This window comes from Ursus americanus, chromosome 21 (assembly GCF_024610735.1).
Source record: "Ursus americanus isolate L20-20 chromosome 21, mUrsAme1.1.p, whole genome shotgun sequence".
Taxonomy (NCBI): domain Eukaryota; kingdom Metazoa; phylum Chordata; class Mammalia; order Carnivora; family Ursidae; genus Ursus; species Ursus americanus.
In genome coordinates this window covers 55,124,771-55,143,289 of record NC_142147.1, presented here as the reverse complement: position 1 = coordinate 55,143,289, position 18,519 = coordinate 55,124,771, and the positions used below count along the sequence as shown (strand labels likewise).

The window sequence follows — 18,519 nt, the reverse complement described above, 5'->3', positions numbered from 1 at the left end:
GATCCCATAACGCCGGGATCACGCCCTGAGCCAAAGGCAGACGCTTAACCGCTGTGCCACCCAGGCGTCCCCATAGAGTTTACTTTAAAAAAAAGAAAAGAAAAAAAAAAGAATTGACAAGACAAAGGGCTTTGGGCTGGGGAGCAGTACATGGTGAAGTAACAAGGTTGTTTACCTAGGCTTTGTGGCCCAGAATTCACTCTCTAGTGGTCAGGTTGCCTCCCTTCCTTCTGGTACAGGGAGGACACTCTTCACGTGCGAGACTGATCTGCTCTCAGGGAAGAAGGGCCAGATGGTGGTGGGGTAGGGGGTCAGGGACCCTCCTGCCTCTGCCTCTTTCTCACACTCCTTCAGCTCAAGACATCTGAGGTGCCCCCTCTTGGGGTAGTGTGTTCTGAACCCCAGTGGCACCACACGTCCATCTTCTTGGCCATAAAACCTCCCCAGGAAAGGGATTTATGGCAGTCCTCACTTTCAGAAGTGTCATGTAAAAAAAAATTAAAATTAAAATTTAAAAAAAAAGTGTCATGTAAAGGAAGTTCTGGGAAGGCTTCTTTCTGAATCTCGTTTGCCTTAAACTCAAAATAATCCTTATGCCACAGTGGCATATTTGGGGGTGGCATATCCTGTTCCCCCAGAGCACTTTCTTTCGGAGGTGACCCCAGGCAGTAGAGAAGAGAAGGAAGGGAGGCAGCCAACAGAGGGAACATGATTGGGCGGGTCACTAATCGGACCTGGAGGTATGCCTCAGCCCCTCCTCGGGCAGGGGAGCAGGGGTCTTGAGCTGTACCCAGTCAAGTTGGGGTGTCAGCCCCCAGGATCTCCCAGTCTGCTCACCAAATGTCCGCCACTGACCTCAGTGAGGAGATGAGGCAGCCATGGGAACATTTAGGAAGGAGAGGTGTCCTAGGGCCAGGGGTACAGGCGGTAGGGATCAATGTGCGGACATCCCACTCTGACTGGAGGCTTACTTCCACTTGGCACTCTGCCCTGCTCTGCACGACTCTTCATCCCACGTGGAGGCAAAATTCTGCTAAGCAGGATCTTCCCTGACCCAGATGCCCTAAATGTTCCCTAAATGTGGGGCCACGTGCCTCGGAACTTCTGTTAGCACGCTCCAGGATGCAGGAGGGGGTGGAGGTCAGGGGCCCGGGGTTTGGAATCACACGCACACTGGTTAGCATCCCGACTCCACCGCTCACGAGCTGTTACTTCTGCTGGTCGAGCCTCGGTGTTTCTGGACAGAAAATGAAACTAAAACTCTGACCTTTTCAGGTTTGTTGTAAAGGCTCAATGCTGGGTTGCATACAGGGTCAGAAGCCAACAGATGTTAGATGTCACCTTTTCATCATGACATTTTCGTAACAGTGTAGACACTCTGAGTACAATGATTTGTTAGACCCACCAGCTCCATTGTGGTTAAAGCCTCTGGGGCTTTGGGGTCCCATATTTATTTATTTATCTCTCTCTCTCTCTCTCTCTCACATAATTATATATATTATTATCTATTATATATAATTATTATATATAGTTATATGTATAATTATATATGTACTATAAACGTAGGGTTTTTATGTAAAATTTTTTTAAATTATTTTTTAAATATTTTATTTATTTATTTGGGGGGGCAGAGGGAGAGAGAGAAACTCAAGCAGACTCCATGCTGGGGGTGAACCCCAATATGGGGCTCGATCTCACGACCCTGAGATCATGACCTGAGCCAAAACCAAGAGTGACACGCTTAACCGACTGAGCCACCCGGGCGCCTCTAAACCTAGGTTTTAGGACAGACTGTATAACTAGAAGTAAATCAGGAGCCTTACCGGCCTCATGTCATACCCTGTGCCATGTGAGTCTGCCTGTTCTCAATCCCAGACCGATTCAGAGGAAGAGACTGTCATAAAGATTTTAGAGGTTCCAAAATTACAATATCTCCCAAAATTCCATAGGAAGTGCAAAGCTTCTAATTATAGCTTGGCCTTGGTCAGCAGAAGTCACTCCGAGTCACCTCATGAGAACAAAAGCCTCTCCTCTCACCCAGAGAGTCCAAAGGATTTAGGAGCCCTGGGTCAGGGACGGGGTCAAAGACCACATATTGGAACAAGAGATGGGCCTAGTGCTCTTACCACTTAGGAAATCACATCGGTTTTAGGGGCTCTGTGCCAGGAACCAGGGACAGACACCAATAGAGACACTTTCTATTCTCTCGTAAGCAGGAATTATAAATGCAAATGCTTGCCAAGGCCAGAGTGGGGAGCACAATAATGCCGCCGCCCCCCAAAGACCCCTGTGCCCTAATCCTGGAATGGGTGAATATGTCACCTCCAGGTTAAAAGGGACTTGGCAGGTGTGATTAAATTCAGGATCTTGAGATGGGGGAGACTGACCTGGATTATCCAGGTGAGACACCCTCCAAGGGATGCGGGGCCTCTGGAAGGAAGACAGTCCACCTTGACGCTAGCCCCGCGAGACTCCTTCCAGACTTCTGACCTCCAGAACTAGAAGATAACCAGCTGTGCTGTTTCAAGCTGCGACGCTCGGGTTAATGAGTCAGCTCTCGGCAGGCCGGCCACCCCGAGCATTCAGGTTTCAGGAACAGGGTTGTCACGCACATGGTTAGGGCGCCCTGCGGCTGCCTCCTACTCATAAGGTCCCCTTGCAGCCGGACTTGGTTTTTCAAAAAAGTGTAGAAACCCCTATTTTCGTGTGAGGCCTCCTGATTTATAAATTACTGGAGGAATTCAGCTCCCAGGCCACAGACTCGTGATTTCTGGCTCTGGATCTCCGGTAGAGAACATTGCACTTTCATTAGCTGGGAAGAAAGGGAAAAACTTGCAGAAAACCACTAGGCTCACCTGTGTTTCTGGAACCTGAGCAGAACCCCCAGGGGGCTGTCTGTGAAACAGATTTTGGGCCACGTCCCCGGAATCTCTGGTGAAGTGGGGCTTCTGTTTCTGCCACGCTCCCAGGCACTGCTGCCGTGGGCCTGGGGCCGCACTCAGCCGACCAGTGCAGGGGAGGGCGTGGACATGGGCTCCCTGGTGTTAAATCAACAAGGAGCAAAGCCTGAACATTTCCTGCCCTGTCTGCGTGGGCTGCTAATGCTTTTGAAAAAAAAAAAAAAAAGTAATAATAATTACAGTGGAATATTTAAAATACATGAGGGGTGCCTGGTGGACTCTGTCCGTAGAGTGTGGGACTCTTGATCTCAGGGTTGGGAGTTCAAGCCCTGAGTGAGGCATGGAGCCCACGTGAAAAAAGTAACCAGTAAAGATGACAGTGCTTCATAAACTGCGAGGTGACACACAGTCCCCACACAGTAGTTGTGCGGCGTCGGGCACAGCGAGGCTTTGTCCTGTGTCCCCTCCTTGCAGACCGGAGAAGCACGTTTTGCCGGAGGCCTACAGCAAACAGCTTGCCGCCGCTCTGAGCACCAACCCGAACCTGACGGAGCTGGTTTTGTACCGCAACGCGCTGGGCAGCCGGGGGGTGAAGCTGCTGTGTCAGGGGCTCAGACACCCTGGCTGCAAGCTTCAGAACCTGAGGTGAGTGCAGGCGGACCTGCACCCCACCTTCCGGGGGCTCCGCGGAGACTACGTAGTGGTGCTCGCTCTCACTGCCCTCACGAAGCACCAGACTTGGGGGCTTAAACAACAGAAACTCATTTTCTCACCGTTCGGGGTCCAGGTGCGGGCGGGGCTGCTTGGTTCCAGGATCCAGGTGTGGGCGGGGCTGTTGGTTCCAGGGTCCAGGTGCGGGCGGGGCTGCTTGGTTCCAGGATCCAGGTGCGGGCGGGGCTGCTTGGTTCTGGGTCCAGGTGCGGGCGGGGCTGCTTGGTTCCAGGATCCAGGTGCGGGCGGGGCTGCTTGGTTCTGGTTCCAGGTGCGGGCGGGGCTGCTTGGTTCCAGGATCCAGGTGCGGGCGAGGCTGTTGGTTCCAGGATCCAGGTGTGGGCGGGGCTGCTTGGTTCCGGGTCCAGGTGTGGGCGGGGCTGCTTGGTTCCGGGTCCAGGTGCGGGCGGGGCTGCTTGGTTCCAGGATCCAGGTGTGGGCGGGGCTGCTTGGTTCCGGATCCAGGTGTGGGCGGGGCTGCTTGGTTCCGGGTCCAGGTGTGGGCGGGGCTGCCTGGTTCAGGATCCAGGTGTGGGCGGGGCGGCTTTCCCCTGGGCCGACTCCTCCCAGTGTGTTCACGTGTGTGTGTGTGTGTGTGTGTGTGTGTGTGTGTGTCCATTTCCTTTTTCTGTAAGGACACCAGTCACAGCGGTGACCTCATTTTAATTACCTCTTTAAAGACCCTATTTCCAAATGCAGGCACACTTGGAGGTTGGGGGGATTAGGATTTCAGTGTATGAATTGGGGGGGACACGACTCCGCCCATAACTACTAGAAGCAGTCAGTAGAAATTCCAGCATCACTATCTCCCGCTTCTCTTATTTCATCTCCTCCTTTCCAGGCTTGCTACCTGAAATCACACTCCCTGATTTCCAAGTGGGGTGCACGAAGCCATAGTAATTAAAACAGTCCGGTGCCAGGGGCGCTGGGCTGACCCAGTTGGAGGAGCAGGGGACTCTTGATCTCAGGGTCGTGAGTTCGAGCCCCACGCTGGGGGTAGAGATTACTTAAAAAAGGAAAGAAAGAAAGAACAGTGAAGATAATAAATTTACGTTTTGCGTATTCAACTGTGCTGTTTCCAAACGTGGCGATATTAAGGTGCGGCTTAGAGAAATGAGATGACAGCCAGCTGAGGGAACCGGGGGTGTCTGGATCCTGACCAGAACACAGCCCTGCTCCCGGAGTGCGCGCCCTGAAGGGCAGACACGGGGATCCCGCCCAGCATTTTGTGAGCAGGACACCGCCTGATCCCAAAGACAGAATGATAAATAATACATACTTCCTTGAACCCGTGCCGTGTACGAGGAACCATGCCAAGAACTTACATTACACATGTCACCAACTCACTCAGGTCAAGGCCTGATATCAGCCTTGCTTTCCTGTGGCTCAGGGAGAGATGCAGAGATGGGCAAGCTTCCACAGGGCCCAGGGCACCTCCTTCTCCAAGAAAGCCTTGAGCAGAGCCAGGAGGAGGGGTCTTGACTTCCCCTCTAAGGGCACCTCTGTGACGGCATTGCCCTCCCTGCAAAGCACAAGACGTCTTATGTCATTCTTGTTGCTTTTATGTTTTAACGTATCATTGACATACTGGAAAACTCAGTGGCGGTTTTTCTTCCGTGTAGGCGCAAGCTTGTGTAAACGTCACCACAAACTCCAGAATATGTTCCCCGCAGCAGAAAGAAACACCCCTAGCCCTCAGCAGGCACTCGGCTTTCCCCCTCCCCCAGCCCCTGGCACCCCCTGATCTCCTTTCTTTTACTTTGGGAAGGAGGGAGACAAAGGACGAGGGGCAGAATCCACCAAGCGACCACCGTGGTGACCTGGCCCTTCTCCCTCCCTCCCACCCAGCCTGAAGAGGTGCTGCGTGCCCAGCTCCGCGTGCCAGGACCTGGCGGCCGCCCTGGTGGCCAACCGGAGTCTGACCAGGGTGGACCTCAGCTGCAACGGGCTGGGCCTGCCCGGCGTCAGGCTGCTCTGCGAGGGGCTCCAGCATCCCGGCTGCCGGCTGCAGGCGATCCAGTGAGTCTCCGCCCCTCTGGCTGCAAGGCCGTGGCTGTAGAGGAGCCCCTCCAGCGTCCCCCCGGGGCCTCGTCACTCCCTTCTGACACTTCTGGTCAGACACGTGCGGCAACTCTGCCCCACCCCCCCACCCGTGGGGCGTCCTACAGTCCCCTGCAGTTCCGTTCCGCCACCATCTCCCTGGAGGTGGTCACGCCCCACAGGTGAGGGCTTGGTCCCTTGAGACTGCCCCCTCTCGGCCCCCCTGCTGCAGAGTCCCTTACACACCCCGGTTGTCACCTGGCTTCTGAAGCTGCCTCGGTTTGATGAGTGTCCTAGGGAGGCTCAGAGAACTCCGGGAAGCACTTCGGTGTTTGTTAAAGGATATGGTAAAGGGTGAGATCTATGGCAGAGGAAGAGCCCCGTGGGGAGAGGTCTGGGAGGGTCCCTGATCAGGAGCTTCTGCCCACGGAGCTGGGGTGCGTCACCCTCCCGGCGTGGACCTGTTCGCCAGCCTGGAACCTCGGAGCCATACGCTCTCGGGGTTTTATGGAGCCTTCGTCTTGTGGCCCGTAGATCGTGAACTCCATTTCCAGCCCCTTCCCCTCTCTGGAGGAGAGTGGGGGCAGGGCTGAACGTTGCCAGCCCCTTATCCTGGTGTGGTCTCTCTGGGGCCCAGCCCCACGAGGAAGCTCGGCCCTTAGAACCAGAGACGCTCCTAGCGCCCTTGTCACATAGGAACTGCAGGGGTTTCAGGAGCGGGTTTCAGGGGTGTCAGGAATGGGGCAGGGCGGGGGTGGGAAGGGGGATCGCAGAGACCAGCACACGGGTTTTCTACTATCTCCCACCCTGTCTCATCCTGTTCCTGCCTGTGAACTCCAGCTCAGCCTTCCAGAACCATCTCAAACTCCCCAGAGAGTCCTCCCTGACTGTGCACAGTTTGCCAAACCTGAGTGAGGCGTCCCCTCCACCGTGATGGTTTTAATAAACCGTAGCTCACTGTCTGAGCACCTACTGTGTGCCTTCAGTAAAGTACATACAATCCTTTTGAAGCAGGTGCAATTATCTCCTTATTTTAGAGGCAGTGAACCTAAGACACAGAGGCAGCTCCTGAAACATGGGACAGACTTGCTGACAGCTTGCTGGAGGGTGCAGGGCGAGTGGGGGGCAGAGATGGATACACGCAGGTCTTGAGCTCTGGAGACCCCACCTGAGCTATGGTGCACTCGTGCCTCAATGGCACCACCTTCGCTGGAGCATGCTTGCTTACCCCTCTGTCTCGTGAGATGGGATGCTCCTTGCTGGAAATGATGAAGTCTTGCTCATTTCTGAGCTGTAGTGACACGTGTGCAGGTTTGTGTTGGGTGAGTCAAGGGGCCAGGGTAGGGGACAGCAAGATGGTGCCCTCTTCAACGTCCCTTTCCTCCCGAGGTTGAGGAAGTGTCAGCTGGAGGCTGGGGCTTGCCGGGAGATCGCCTCCGTGCTCAGCACCAATCGACATCTGGTGGAGTTGGACCTGACGGGAAACGCGCTGGAGGATTTGGGTCTGAGGCTCCTGTGTCAAGGCTTGAGGCACCCAGGGTGTAGGCTGCAGATCCTGTGGTGAGTTCTTCATGGCGCCAACTTAAAACGCATCGAGGGATGGATAAAAACACAGCCACTATCTGTATGCCCAGATTTGTAGCAGCCTTATTCACAAGAGCCCGGAGGCAGAGACAGCCCAAATATTCATCTGCAGGTGCATGGGTAAACAAAATATGGCATGTATGTGAGACCGGATATTATTCTATCTTTAAAAAAAGCGTGAAATTCTGACACGTGCTCCAGCATGGATGAACCTGGAAGACATGATGTGAAGTGAAATGTCAATCACAAAAGGACAAAGATGGTATGATTCCACTTATGAGGTCCCTAGAAGAGTCAAATGCAGACCGAAAGAACAGTGGTTGCCATGGGACCAGGGCAGGAGGGAATGGGGAACTGTGCAGAGTCTGTGTTTGGGACCATGTAAAGTTCTGGACGTGGGTGGTGGTGATGGTTGCACGGCCATGTGAAGGTACTTAACACCACTGAGTCGCACGCATAAAAATGGTTAAAACGGGGGCTGGTTCAGTTGGAAGAGCGTGTGAATCTTGATCTCGGGGGCGTGAGTTCGAGCCCCATGTGGGGTTGGGTGCAGAGATTACTAAATAAAAAGAAAACGTTAGAATGGTAAATTTTATGCTTTATATCTATATTTATCTATATCTATATACACTTTTCTGAAGTAAGCTTTACACTCAACGTGGGGCTCAAACTGAAGACCCCAATCAAGAGTTGCAGGTCTAGGGGCGCCTGGGTGGCACAGCGGTTAAGCGTCTGCCTTCGGCTCAGGGCGTGATCCCACGTTATGGGATCGAGCCCCACATCAGGCTCCTCCACTATGAGCCTGCTTCTTCCTCTCCCATTCCCCCTGCTTGTGTTCCTTCTCTCAATGGCTGTCTCTATCTCTATCGAATAAATAAATAAAATCTTTAAAAAAAAAAAAAAAAGACTGCAACTTTAAAAAAAAAAAAAAGAGTTGCAGGTCTACTGACTGAGCCAGCCAGGCGCCCCACGTTGTATATATTTTACTACAATAAAACATAAATAAATAAATATCAAGGGGGTCGTAGCGTCAGGGACAAGTGCCATAGAGCCCCCTAAAAGAAAGGCTTCCACAAAAACTCCTGTGGTCGCCGGAGACAGACTCCCCATCTCAGTGTGGTTGAAGATAAAAGTCAATTTGTTGGCTTCCGTGCCCAGGAAGTCCGGAGGGAAATACTGGTTTCAAGCAGAGCTGAATCCAGGGACTCACGTGGTAAAATCAGGACTCTGTCTCTGTCTTCCCTTTCTATATATAGGAAGACACTATGTGAAATGTCAACAGAGGACATCTTTGAGGGCCAGTAGTGTTCTGCTCTATATTTCCATCAGTTGAGGTGCTAACTGCACCCCAGACACACTACTACGGATTGCTGGGGTAGCCTCAAAGAGAGGCTGAGGAATCACACATGCTGGGCACAGAAATGTTGTTCTCTATTTTCTTGATTATTTTCGCCAAGAAAATGCATCGTGCTAAAAATAAAATAAAATACACATATCATAAAATTTACCGTCTTACAATTAAAAAAAAAAATCTCTGCACCCAACATAAGGCTCAAACTCACAAACCAGAGATCAAGAGTCACACGCTCTACCAGCTGAGCCCGCCTGGCGCCCCTACCATCTCCCCATTTTGAAGCACACAGTTCCGTGGTACCAAGCACATTCACACTGTTGTGCAACCGTCACCGCCATCCATCTCCTGACCTTTTCATCTTGCAAGACTGAGACGGTCCGTTCAACACGGACTCCCCGTCTCCCTCCCCCGACCCCTGACAACCTCCATTCTACTATCTGTCTTCATGAATTGACTTCATATTAGACTTCATTTACTTCATATAAGTAGAATCCCGAAGTGTGTGTGTGTGTGTGTGTGTGTGTGTGTGCCTGGCTTGTTTTACTCAGTCTCTTTTCCAGGTTCATCCCCACGGCAGCGTGTGTTAGAGGTCCCTTCCCTCTTAGGCTCAGCAACATTCCATTGCGTGGATATGCCATCGTTCGTTTATCTGTGCAATCATCCGCTGATGGACACCTGGGTTGCTTCCAGCTTTTGGCTATTTTGAATAATGCTGGAAACATTGGGGTACACATATTTCTTTGAGCCCTTACTCTCAACTCTTTGGGCTCTGTAAGCAGAAGTGCAATGGATGGACCATGTGGTTCCTTTTAAGTTTTCACGGAGCCACCATCTCATTTCCCACGGCCACGGCACCGTTATTCATTCTTACCAGCAGTGCATAAAGTTTCCAGTTTCTTCACGTCCTTGCCAACGCTTGTGATTTGGGGGTTCTTTCTTTTTTTTCAATTATGAAAAATTTTTATTATTATTTTTTATAATAGCTATCCGGATGGCTGTGACGTGGTATCTCGTGCTGGTCTTGATTTGCATTTTCCCCACGATTAGGGGTGCCGAGCATCTTTTCACGTGATTTTGGATCATTCGTTTCTTTTCTGTGGAGAAATGTCTATTCAAAGCTTTTGCCCATTTTTAAAAAACTGAGTTTTGTTTGGAAGCTATTGCTTGTACGGGTGGGGGTAGGGAGGGCAGCATCAGCACGGTGTGCAAAACACTCCGTGACGCGTGCTGAATTGGATTTCCTGCAGGTTGAAGATTTGCCGCCTCACCGCGGCTGCCTGTGAGGAGCTCGCCTCCACCCTCGCTGTGAACCGGAGCCTGATGGAGCTGGATCTAAGCCTGAATGACCTGGGGGACCCCGGGGCGCTGCTGCTGTGTGAGGGCCTCAGGCATCCGCAGTGCAGCCTCCAGACCGTCCGGTGAGTCCTGCTTTGCTCACCATCATCCGAGTCCAAATCCACAATCTTTGCTCTTGGGTCTGGGCTCCCTGGGTCACGCTCACTCCCCTCTGCTCCCAACCTCTAGCTACATCTGCCTCGAAGATTTTTCTGCCACAGGGCCTTTGCACAAGCAGGTCTTTCTTCCTGGGATGCCCTTCTGCTTTGCTAATCCCCCTTTTGCCCTGATGACATCTGTTTTATCTGTTAGGATCAAAACAAAACAAATGCTTCTTCCCTATGCGTGCCTCCCCTAACCCCTGAATAGGGTCTCGATTCCTAGTTTGGGGATTTAATTCAGTCTTATGCTTCTCAGCATCACTCGTTAAAAGTTGTCATTTGTGTACATGTGTGTGATCTTCCAAAAGTTTAGAAGCCGTGTCAGCTCTGTACTCTGGTGGCCAGTGTAAGACTTGGCTCAGGGGTGTTCGGAAATGTATATATTTTATTTTTATTTTTTATTAATGTTTTGTTTTAATTCCAGGTTAGTTAACATATTTTTAAGTGAGTGAATGCAAGAACACACCAAAGATAAAAAAGAAAATGCAGAAGGCTGTCAATTTTCAGAAAATAATTTTTCTCTGTAGTCCCAGAGGAGAGTCTGTCTGTCTGTCCTACAAGAGCCTCAACTACTATCTGATGTTGTTCATGCTGGAAGGTTTTTTTTTTTTCCTTTCCAGACATTGTGAATAGCGTGCCTTCTATTGCTTTTGTTACGTTTGGGGAAGTGCCCTGTTTCTTCACATTCTTCTCTCCACTGCGTCTGGTACACAACATCACTATGGACCCATTCACGCCTCTGCTTTAATTTTCTCTCCATCGTTGGCCCCCAAAGCTCATCTGCAGGCACTCCTGACTCTATTTGATGTAACCGGTACATCTCACCAGTGTCTCCCTCCCCACCCTCTCCGCCCCACTTACCATTAAACATTCAGGATGCGCTTGCCTGGTGTAGACGATCCAGGCATTCCTTCGCGGGGACCTGGCTGCCACCATTTGCACACACCAGAGGCTCTGGATCCATGCTCCCCGCCCCCCGCTGTTCCTTCTCGGCTGGGTCCCTTTCTGAACCCCAGTGAGATCCCATCCCGGGGCAGAGTCGCACACTCAGCCTGAATTTGCATCCTCGGTATCTCAACCCTTCTGAATAGCTCTCCAGAAAGATCGGCAGTTTACGCTTCCACCCACAATTTAGGAAAGCTGCTTTGCCGGTATCTTTAGGGTTATTCAACTTTCTATCTTTAAAACCCTGGTGGGTGTGAAATGTTCTTAGATGGCATTTCAGTGTTGAGTATCTCTTCATGTGCTTATCAGCTCTTTTGGTTTCCCCATTCTGTGAGTTGCCTATTCGTGTAATTTATTTATTTATTTGGTGTGTGTCCTATATTTGTCTCGATGTGCAGATGTTCCCTGTTTCCGATATTAATCTTTCGTGGACTGCCTACCTTGGAAATGTCTCCTCAGCAGGTCCCCGATCCGTCAAATGGTCTGTGGATGCTTTCATCAAACAGAAATTTTTATGTTTTGAGGTCAAATCCATATGTATGTCTATGATTTATATTCTTTTGACAAGTCTAAGAAATCCTTTGCCAGACGCCTGGCTGGCTCAGTGGGTTGAGCTGGCGACTCTTGGTCTCGGGGTCCTTTGAGTTCAAGCTCCACGTTCAGTGTTGAGTTTACTAAAAAAAATAAACTTAAAAAAGATAAAAGGAAATCCTTTGCTAGTACAACATGACAGGTGTATTCAGTTTCTCCTTTGTGTTTACATGTGTGGTGAGGCAGGGTTCAATTTTTTTTCTCTAATTTTGGCGATGCCATTTAATAAAGGACCCATGCTCTCCTTGCTGATTTGAAATGCCCGTCCTATTGTAAGCTATTTTCCCATACTAGTTGTGGGGGGTTTTTTGTTTTTTGTTTTGTGAGTTTATTTAAGGAATCTCTACCACCCAACATGGGGCTTGAACTTGAGACCCTGAGCTCAAGAGCTGCCTGAGCCAGTCAGGAGCCCCCTCCCCCATATTGTATTTGATTCTATCCTCTCCCCCTCTCTGTGCGCCTCATCTAATTTCCTGCCTTTGTAATTGCTATAGTTTGTCACGTGCCCCACTGTTAGGAAGATTCTGTCTTTGGCTTTTTGTTTTTGCAGATTTTCTGTTATCTATAGACATTTATTCTGCCGTTAAATTTTAGGATGCATTAAAAAAAATTATTTTTAGAACACATCGGTCCAGTTACCCCCGCGTGGCTCTTACTGACTGAGGCTGGGCTCCTTCTCTTGTTCGGACTCGGCAGGCCCGCCAGACGCTTGCATGCACACTGATCCTCCGAGGAAAGGAGAGCTCAGGGTTTCACCGTACGGGAGCTCTATCACAGCCAGAAATCTCTGAAAATTAGGGGAAAAAATACTATACCATGAGATATAGCACTTCAGACTCTCTTAAACCCCACATAGTCTTCGGACTGCAAGGGCATGGACAGTGGCCAAGGGGCCCCACGTGTGTGACCTTGAGCAGTGCCTGGTGTCTGTCTGTCTGTCAGGCCTAGGAGCTCACAGGTGTCGTACAACGGGTATGACAGCATTTTCCTCCCAGCGGCTATGGCCAGGAGCAAAGGAAGTGATGCTTGCAATCACTCGCTGCTGGGGCGCCTGGCCGGCTCAGTCAGAAAAGCATCCGACCCCAGGCTCGGGGTCTCGAGTTTGAGCCCCACATTGGGTGTAGGGAATACTTAAAATAAATAAAATAAAATAAAATAAAATAAAATAAAATAAAATAAAATAAAAATAATAAAATAAAATAAAATAAAATAAAATAAAATAAAATAAAAAGGGAGGCCCATGCAAATCACTTGCTGTTACGGGTCCATGTGTTTGGAAAATGTGTGGAAGGCCCTGCCTCCAGGCCCTCAGAAGGTGACCTCCTGTGGAAATAGGATTCCGGAGGCTGGAAGCTGGGAGATCAATGTCGGCAGGCTCCATTTGTCGTCAGACTTCTCTGCTTGCCTTGCAAACGGTCCCCTCGTCACTGTCCTTACGATCTTTCCCGTGTGCACACCCGTCTGTCTGTGTGTCCAGAGTTACTCTTGTACGGACAACAGCTCCTGTTGGGTCCGGGTGGACAGTGTTTTCACTTAACCACCTCTTGTAAGGCCTCATCTCCCAATGCAGCCGTGTTCTGAAATACTGGGGCCTAGGGCTCCAATGTCGGAACTGGGGAGGGGCACGACTCAGCCCGTTACAGGATCATTGCAGGTAACATTCGTTCAGGTGGGGCTCCTGGGGGGCTCAGTCGGTGAAGCATCTGCCTTCGGCTCAGGTTGTGATCTCAGGGTCCTGGGATCGAGTCCTACATCAGGCTCCCTGCTCCCTCTGCTGCTCCCCCTGCTTGTGCTCTTTCTCCTGTCAAATAAAGAAATAGAATCTTAAAAAAACAAATTAGCTCAGGCAAGGGCCCTGCTGGAGCGGGATGTCCTGATGAAGAAGGGACATTGGGACACAGTGCACACGCAGGAGGATGCAGTGTGAGCATGGGGGCAGAGATCGGGGCGACACTTCTACGGGGCAGGGAACTCCAAAGATCCCCGGGGCAGAGGCCGGAGCAGGTTCCAGGGCCGTGGAGGGACCCAGGCTCCCAGCCTCCAGCACCGTGAGACAGTTTCTGTCGTGTGAGCTGCCAGCGTGGGTTCTCCTTCCAGCAGCCCCGGGACGCTCCTACACTGGCCCCCGTCCGATACCCAACCCAAACAGTCCTGTGTTCTTTCCGTCCTGCCCCCCTCTTCCTTATTTCTCTCTTCCTTCTGCCTGTCCACCCGCCTGCCCCTTGCTTCTCCCTTCTTCTGTCTGGGGGCGCCTGGCCGGGGAGCCGTCCCCGGGGACGTCTGTGGACTGAGGCAGCTGGGCTGGGGGCGTCCTGTCTTCCAGGTTGGGCATTTGCAGGCTCAGCTCGGCCGCCTGCGAGGGTATCTGCACGGTGCTCCGGGTCAACCCCCACCTTCAGGCACTGGACCTGAGCTTCAATGACCTGGGGGACGCGGGCATGTGGCCGCTGTGCGAGGGGCTGCGACACCCCACCTGCAGGCTGCAGAAACTGTGGTAAGCCCCGGGCGTCGGGACGGGTGGGGTGGCGGTGGTGGGGCGTCCTTGTCCTTGTGCTCTCTTCACGGAAGGGCCATCCCTCCACGGCTCTGGAAGACACCAGGAGCCCGGAGAGGTGGAAGGAAAAGCTGCGAACAGCTCGCAGTGGTGGAATTCGTTCTCTATAGGATGCAAACATAAAATGCTTCGCTTTCCTTTCGCTCATGGCCTGTAAACATTTTCTGTAAAATTCCCCCTTTTCTGTTGACATTTACTTGCACAGATGCGTGGCTCCTCAGTGATCTTTTAGAATAAAAACTCAATCTGCTCCAGTGTGAATTCCAGTCAAATGTGAATTGTCCCTTCCTCCTCCCTTTTTCTCCCCGGAACCCGCCTGGCCCCCACCCTGAGGGACTGTTTCTGTCGTGGTGGTTTCTGAGTCTCTCGATTATCTGGGGCCCTGAGTGGGTGGGCATCGGAGACAGGGGCTCAGGGACAGCACTTAACCCTTATCGGTGCTGCTAGGCTCCCGGAATGTCAGTATCTCCCCCATCTGGCAGGCATCCAACGCCACCTCGGTCATGGGGATCGCATGCGCGTTCTTACGGGAGCCCCCCGGAAGTACCCCGACTGCCCAGTCTCCTGACGTGGAATCTGGGTCGACCTCCTTTTGCACAGTTCCCCCCGCCCCTTCGGGTCTCACCCTAACCTTCCTCTCCTGACCCTTCTGCACCTGTGATGTGGGCAGTTCTGCATCACCAAGCTGGGTTTTTTTTCTTCCTCTGCAAGTCCAGAGCTGCTGTCTTCTACCCCATTTTAGAAGCTGGTATCTCTTGCCTCACAGCTTCAGCCAAACAAAGATTAAAATATTTCTGCTTCGCATCCCAGCTGTGATAGTACTTTTTTCAAAGGATTGCTGTGAGGAATAAATGAGGGAGCACAAAGCCCTTAGCAAGGTGTTCAGCACACAGTTGGCCCTCAGTGAATGCTGCCTGGTCTTCTTGTAACAGCAGAGAATGCAGGAAGGAAACACACTGGGAGGCAGATTGGAAATCAGAGAGAATCAGATGGCATATTGTTGGGGCAGGTGGCAGCCCAATTCATACTGGCTCCTGGGCGGGAAAAAAAAAAAAAAAAAGGAGGGCTTATTGACTAGTGAACGGATACTGTCTTCAGGCATGGCTTGATCTAGGTGTTTGGAGTCTTGATCTCTATTCTCTTCCATACTTGCTGCTGTATTGGTTCCTCTATTGACTAAGTTTAGCCTTGATCCTGCTTGGTGGCAAAACACCTGCAGCTCTAAGGAGGACTTACCAGGTCTAAGTTCTGGAAGAAAACCTCCAGGAATCGAGTATGGTTCTCCTTCACCGGTTTTGGGTGGGTCCTTTGTTCAGCTGAAACCATTCATGGTAACTGGAGACACGGAAACTAACCAACTCAGGCCTGGGTCCTGAGCTTAGGGATGGTGTGAACCCCAGATGGGCTGAGACTGGGGTTTCAATGAGAAACTGGGGTAGAATTACCAGGAAGGGAAGTGGATACTTGACTGCAGAATCAGTGGGTATCCTAAAGAGGTGGAGCTGTGAACTGACAAGCATCCTTAAATCGTCTCTTAAATGTTTTCTGTCACCACATTGGCCTTAACCAGGACCGGTTGGGTTCTACTCTGCTTTCTCTTCAGTTGGTCCCCCCAAAACATCACCCCGAATCCCTTGCAAGAGACTTTCCAAAACAGCTCCTTAGGTTTCTTCAACCACCCCTTGTCTCCCGCAGGCTGGATAGCTGCGGCCTCACAGCCAAAGCTTGTGAGGATCTTTCTTCCGCCCTCGGGGTCAGCCAGACCCTGAGGGAGCTTTATCTGACCAACAACGCCCTGGGGAACTCCGGGGTCAGGCTGCTCTGCAAGGGGCTGAGTCATCCCGGCTGCAAACTTCAAGTCCTCTGGTGAGAGACGGGTTTCTGGTTCTGAAGGATGCAGGGCATGGGGCTCGGAGGTGGGAGTGAGGGTCAGTGATTGAGGTCCACGGTGCGGCTGGACAAATAAGCTAGAAAACGTGGAAACATTTCCTTCGTGCCCCATGTATGCAATCAGCGTGCAACGCCGAGGAGGTCGTACCTTCTGTCCTCGCTAGCTGGGTGACTTTGGGTAATGCACTGAGGACCGGCTTCCTCCTCTGTCCAGTGAGGCTGTCGTAGCTTAGAGAGAATCTGGAATGACTCTGCCAGGCCTCCACTTCTAACTCGGTCACTTGCCAGTTCTGTGATGGGCTTATGCAACTTGCGCGACCTCTTGGTGCCTCAGGATCCCCCAGATTGAAGGGGTCGGCGCAGGTCAGGGACCGAGTGCGGCCTGGTTCCCGACGAAGTACTAGATAATGAAATTACGGGAATAAGGCAGGAGGCCAGGTAGATCGGAATGCCACGGCAGTGGCCTGGAATAACGTGTCCCGCTCTGTGCCCTAAGGCTATTTGGCATGCCCCTGAATAAAACGGCCCACAGAAGACTGGCAGCCCTTCGGCTCACGAAACCTCACCTGGACATCGGTTGCTGAACGGTTCTAGCCACCGGCTCTTCTCTTGGAGTCAGGACAGAGGACGGTGATCCCAGGACCAGCGCATCAGTCATCGTGATCAGGCTTTTATTTCCTGCAAACTGCCACGCGACATGAAGCCCTTCAGCTTGGGGACTATGTCATGGACGTGCGGTGCAGCGTGGAGCCTTGGTTCTGGGGGTGCGGGTGTCACACAGGGAACCTCGGACGGGGCCCCGGTAATTCCCAGCAGAGGGAGGTTTTGCACCCTCTCCCTCCCGAGGACACCTGGCAATGTCAGGAAGCGTTGGGGTGGTGCTGGGAACTCCTGGAGGACGTAGTGGAGGGAGGCCAGGCATACTCCCCAACACCCCACAAAGGGCAAGACAGCCCCTCACGGCCAAGTGTTTAGCTGAAAGGACATTTGTGGCGAGGTTGAGAAGCCTCATTCAGGGACCAGTGGTGCAATGAGGGTGCCGGCCATCTTGGAGGCCGGTGTGCCGTAGGCCGCTGCTCATGCCAACACCCCACCCGTGCCCTTGCAACCTTGTTCTGCACGGGGTTCGGGCCCCTAGCTGGAGGCAGGTGCCCTGTGGTTGGCCCCCCTGCCAGGGTTGGCTGGACTGTAGGCTGGCCAATAACCTGGACCATGCCTTGGATGACAACCCGGATTTTCCAGTTGAACACCGGAAGTGGGGAACCTCAGCCCCAGCCCATGATGGGCAGGAACCCCCAAGGACCTGAGCATGACACACTGAGGCCGTTGGTGAAGGGGTCGGGAAAAACTTCCCAGGAAGCAGAGGAAATTTGTAGAGAAAACTCTACTTGTAACCCATGGAAGTCTGGGAAGGGAAACAAATGCCCTCCCTTACTGAGCCCCTGCAGTCTCTCTGGCCTCCACTCCCTATCAGCAGCTTCTGGAAGAGCCCCTCACAGCCCGACGGGTCACGACTCAGGCCCTTTGCTGGAGTTGGAGGGCAGCTCTTGGGAGGACGAAGACTCAACACGGTTAAGGTGGAGTTAGCGGGCTTCTGGTTAGATGGCAGCCAGTTGCGAGGGCCAAGGCAGCTCCCTGGGCCCGACTGCTCATTTCAGGGACCACACTGCAGTGGTTCGGGGAGACCCGCGGGTCCCAGCCCTCCAGGACCGATCTGCTCTACGAAATGGTGAATAGCAGCCATTGCTAATAAAACCTTGGAAGCCAGCAGCCAAGTTCGTGGTCTAAGATTTCACCTTTACCTACATGCCAGCACCTAAAATTTAACCCCCTGCAGGATGCTTCCCCCCAGCACAAGCAGCCTGATGCTTTCCCACCGGAAACCGAGGCCCTGCATACCCTATAGAGGGTTAACCTTGTTATTCCTGACACCCCTCATTTTCAGTATGAGCCCATGGGAGCTTGGTCTGTAGCCAAGCTGAACACTAGGGATTGTGGAGAATTCAGTTCAACAGCTGAATTCCCCTCATTGTGGGGAATAAAGTGCAGGAAGTTCATCAGGGTGACTCCTTGATGGGTGAGTAGGGAAAATGTGGCACGTGTCCTCTTATGGGGGCAACTCTGACACAGGGCGGATACTTTAGGCCCAAGACACAGCCCCACCCATCCCTCCGCACTACTCTGCCAAGCAGAGGCTAAGTCGGGTGAAGTCAGAATGACACGGAAACTGCTTATTTCGTATTTTATTGCATTGAGAAATACCATTTCTGAAACAGGGCTGAGAATATGCAGGAATAGCAAAGAGGAACCCCAACTCCCCAAGTTTCAGTGAACTAGAAATTTTTGGAACTGAAGGGAAAAGCTTGTCTAAGCTGAAGGAAGTCCTAGGTTTCTAACAAAACTCTCCCATCTCCTAAGGCTCTTCTAATACAAGGGTCGGTTTATGGAAAAAAC

At 51.9% G+C, this 18,519-nt stretch overlaps 1 protein-coding gene across 1 annotated transcript in view; it reads left to right on the top strand.

Annotated features, from left to right (window-relative positions):
* NLRP12 (NLR family pyrin domain containing 12) overlaps positions 1-17,827 on the top strand; it is a 28,429-nt gene extending 10,602 nt beyond the window's left edge. Inside the window, exons 4-10 of the mRNA XM_045789412.2 lie at positions 3,375-3,545; positions 5,460-5,630; positions 7,041-7,211; positions 9,837-10,007; positions 13,945-14,115; positions 15,871-16,041; positions 16,562-17,827. Coding sequence (XP_045645368.1) covers positions 3,375-3,545; positions 5,460-5,630; positions 7,041-7,211; positions 9,837-10,007; positions 13,945-14,115; positions 15,871-16,041; positions 16,562-16,649 — 1,114 coding nt within the window. The 3' untranslated portion in view covers positions 16,650-17,827. The remainder of the gene's footprint in view (positions 1-3,374; positions 3,546-5,459; positions 5,631-7,040; positions 7,212-9,836; positions 10,008-13,944; positions 14,116-15,870; positions 16,042-16,561) is intronic.
* Positions 17,828-18,519: the final 692 nt, after the last annotated feature.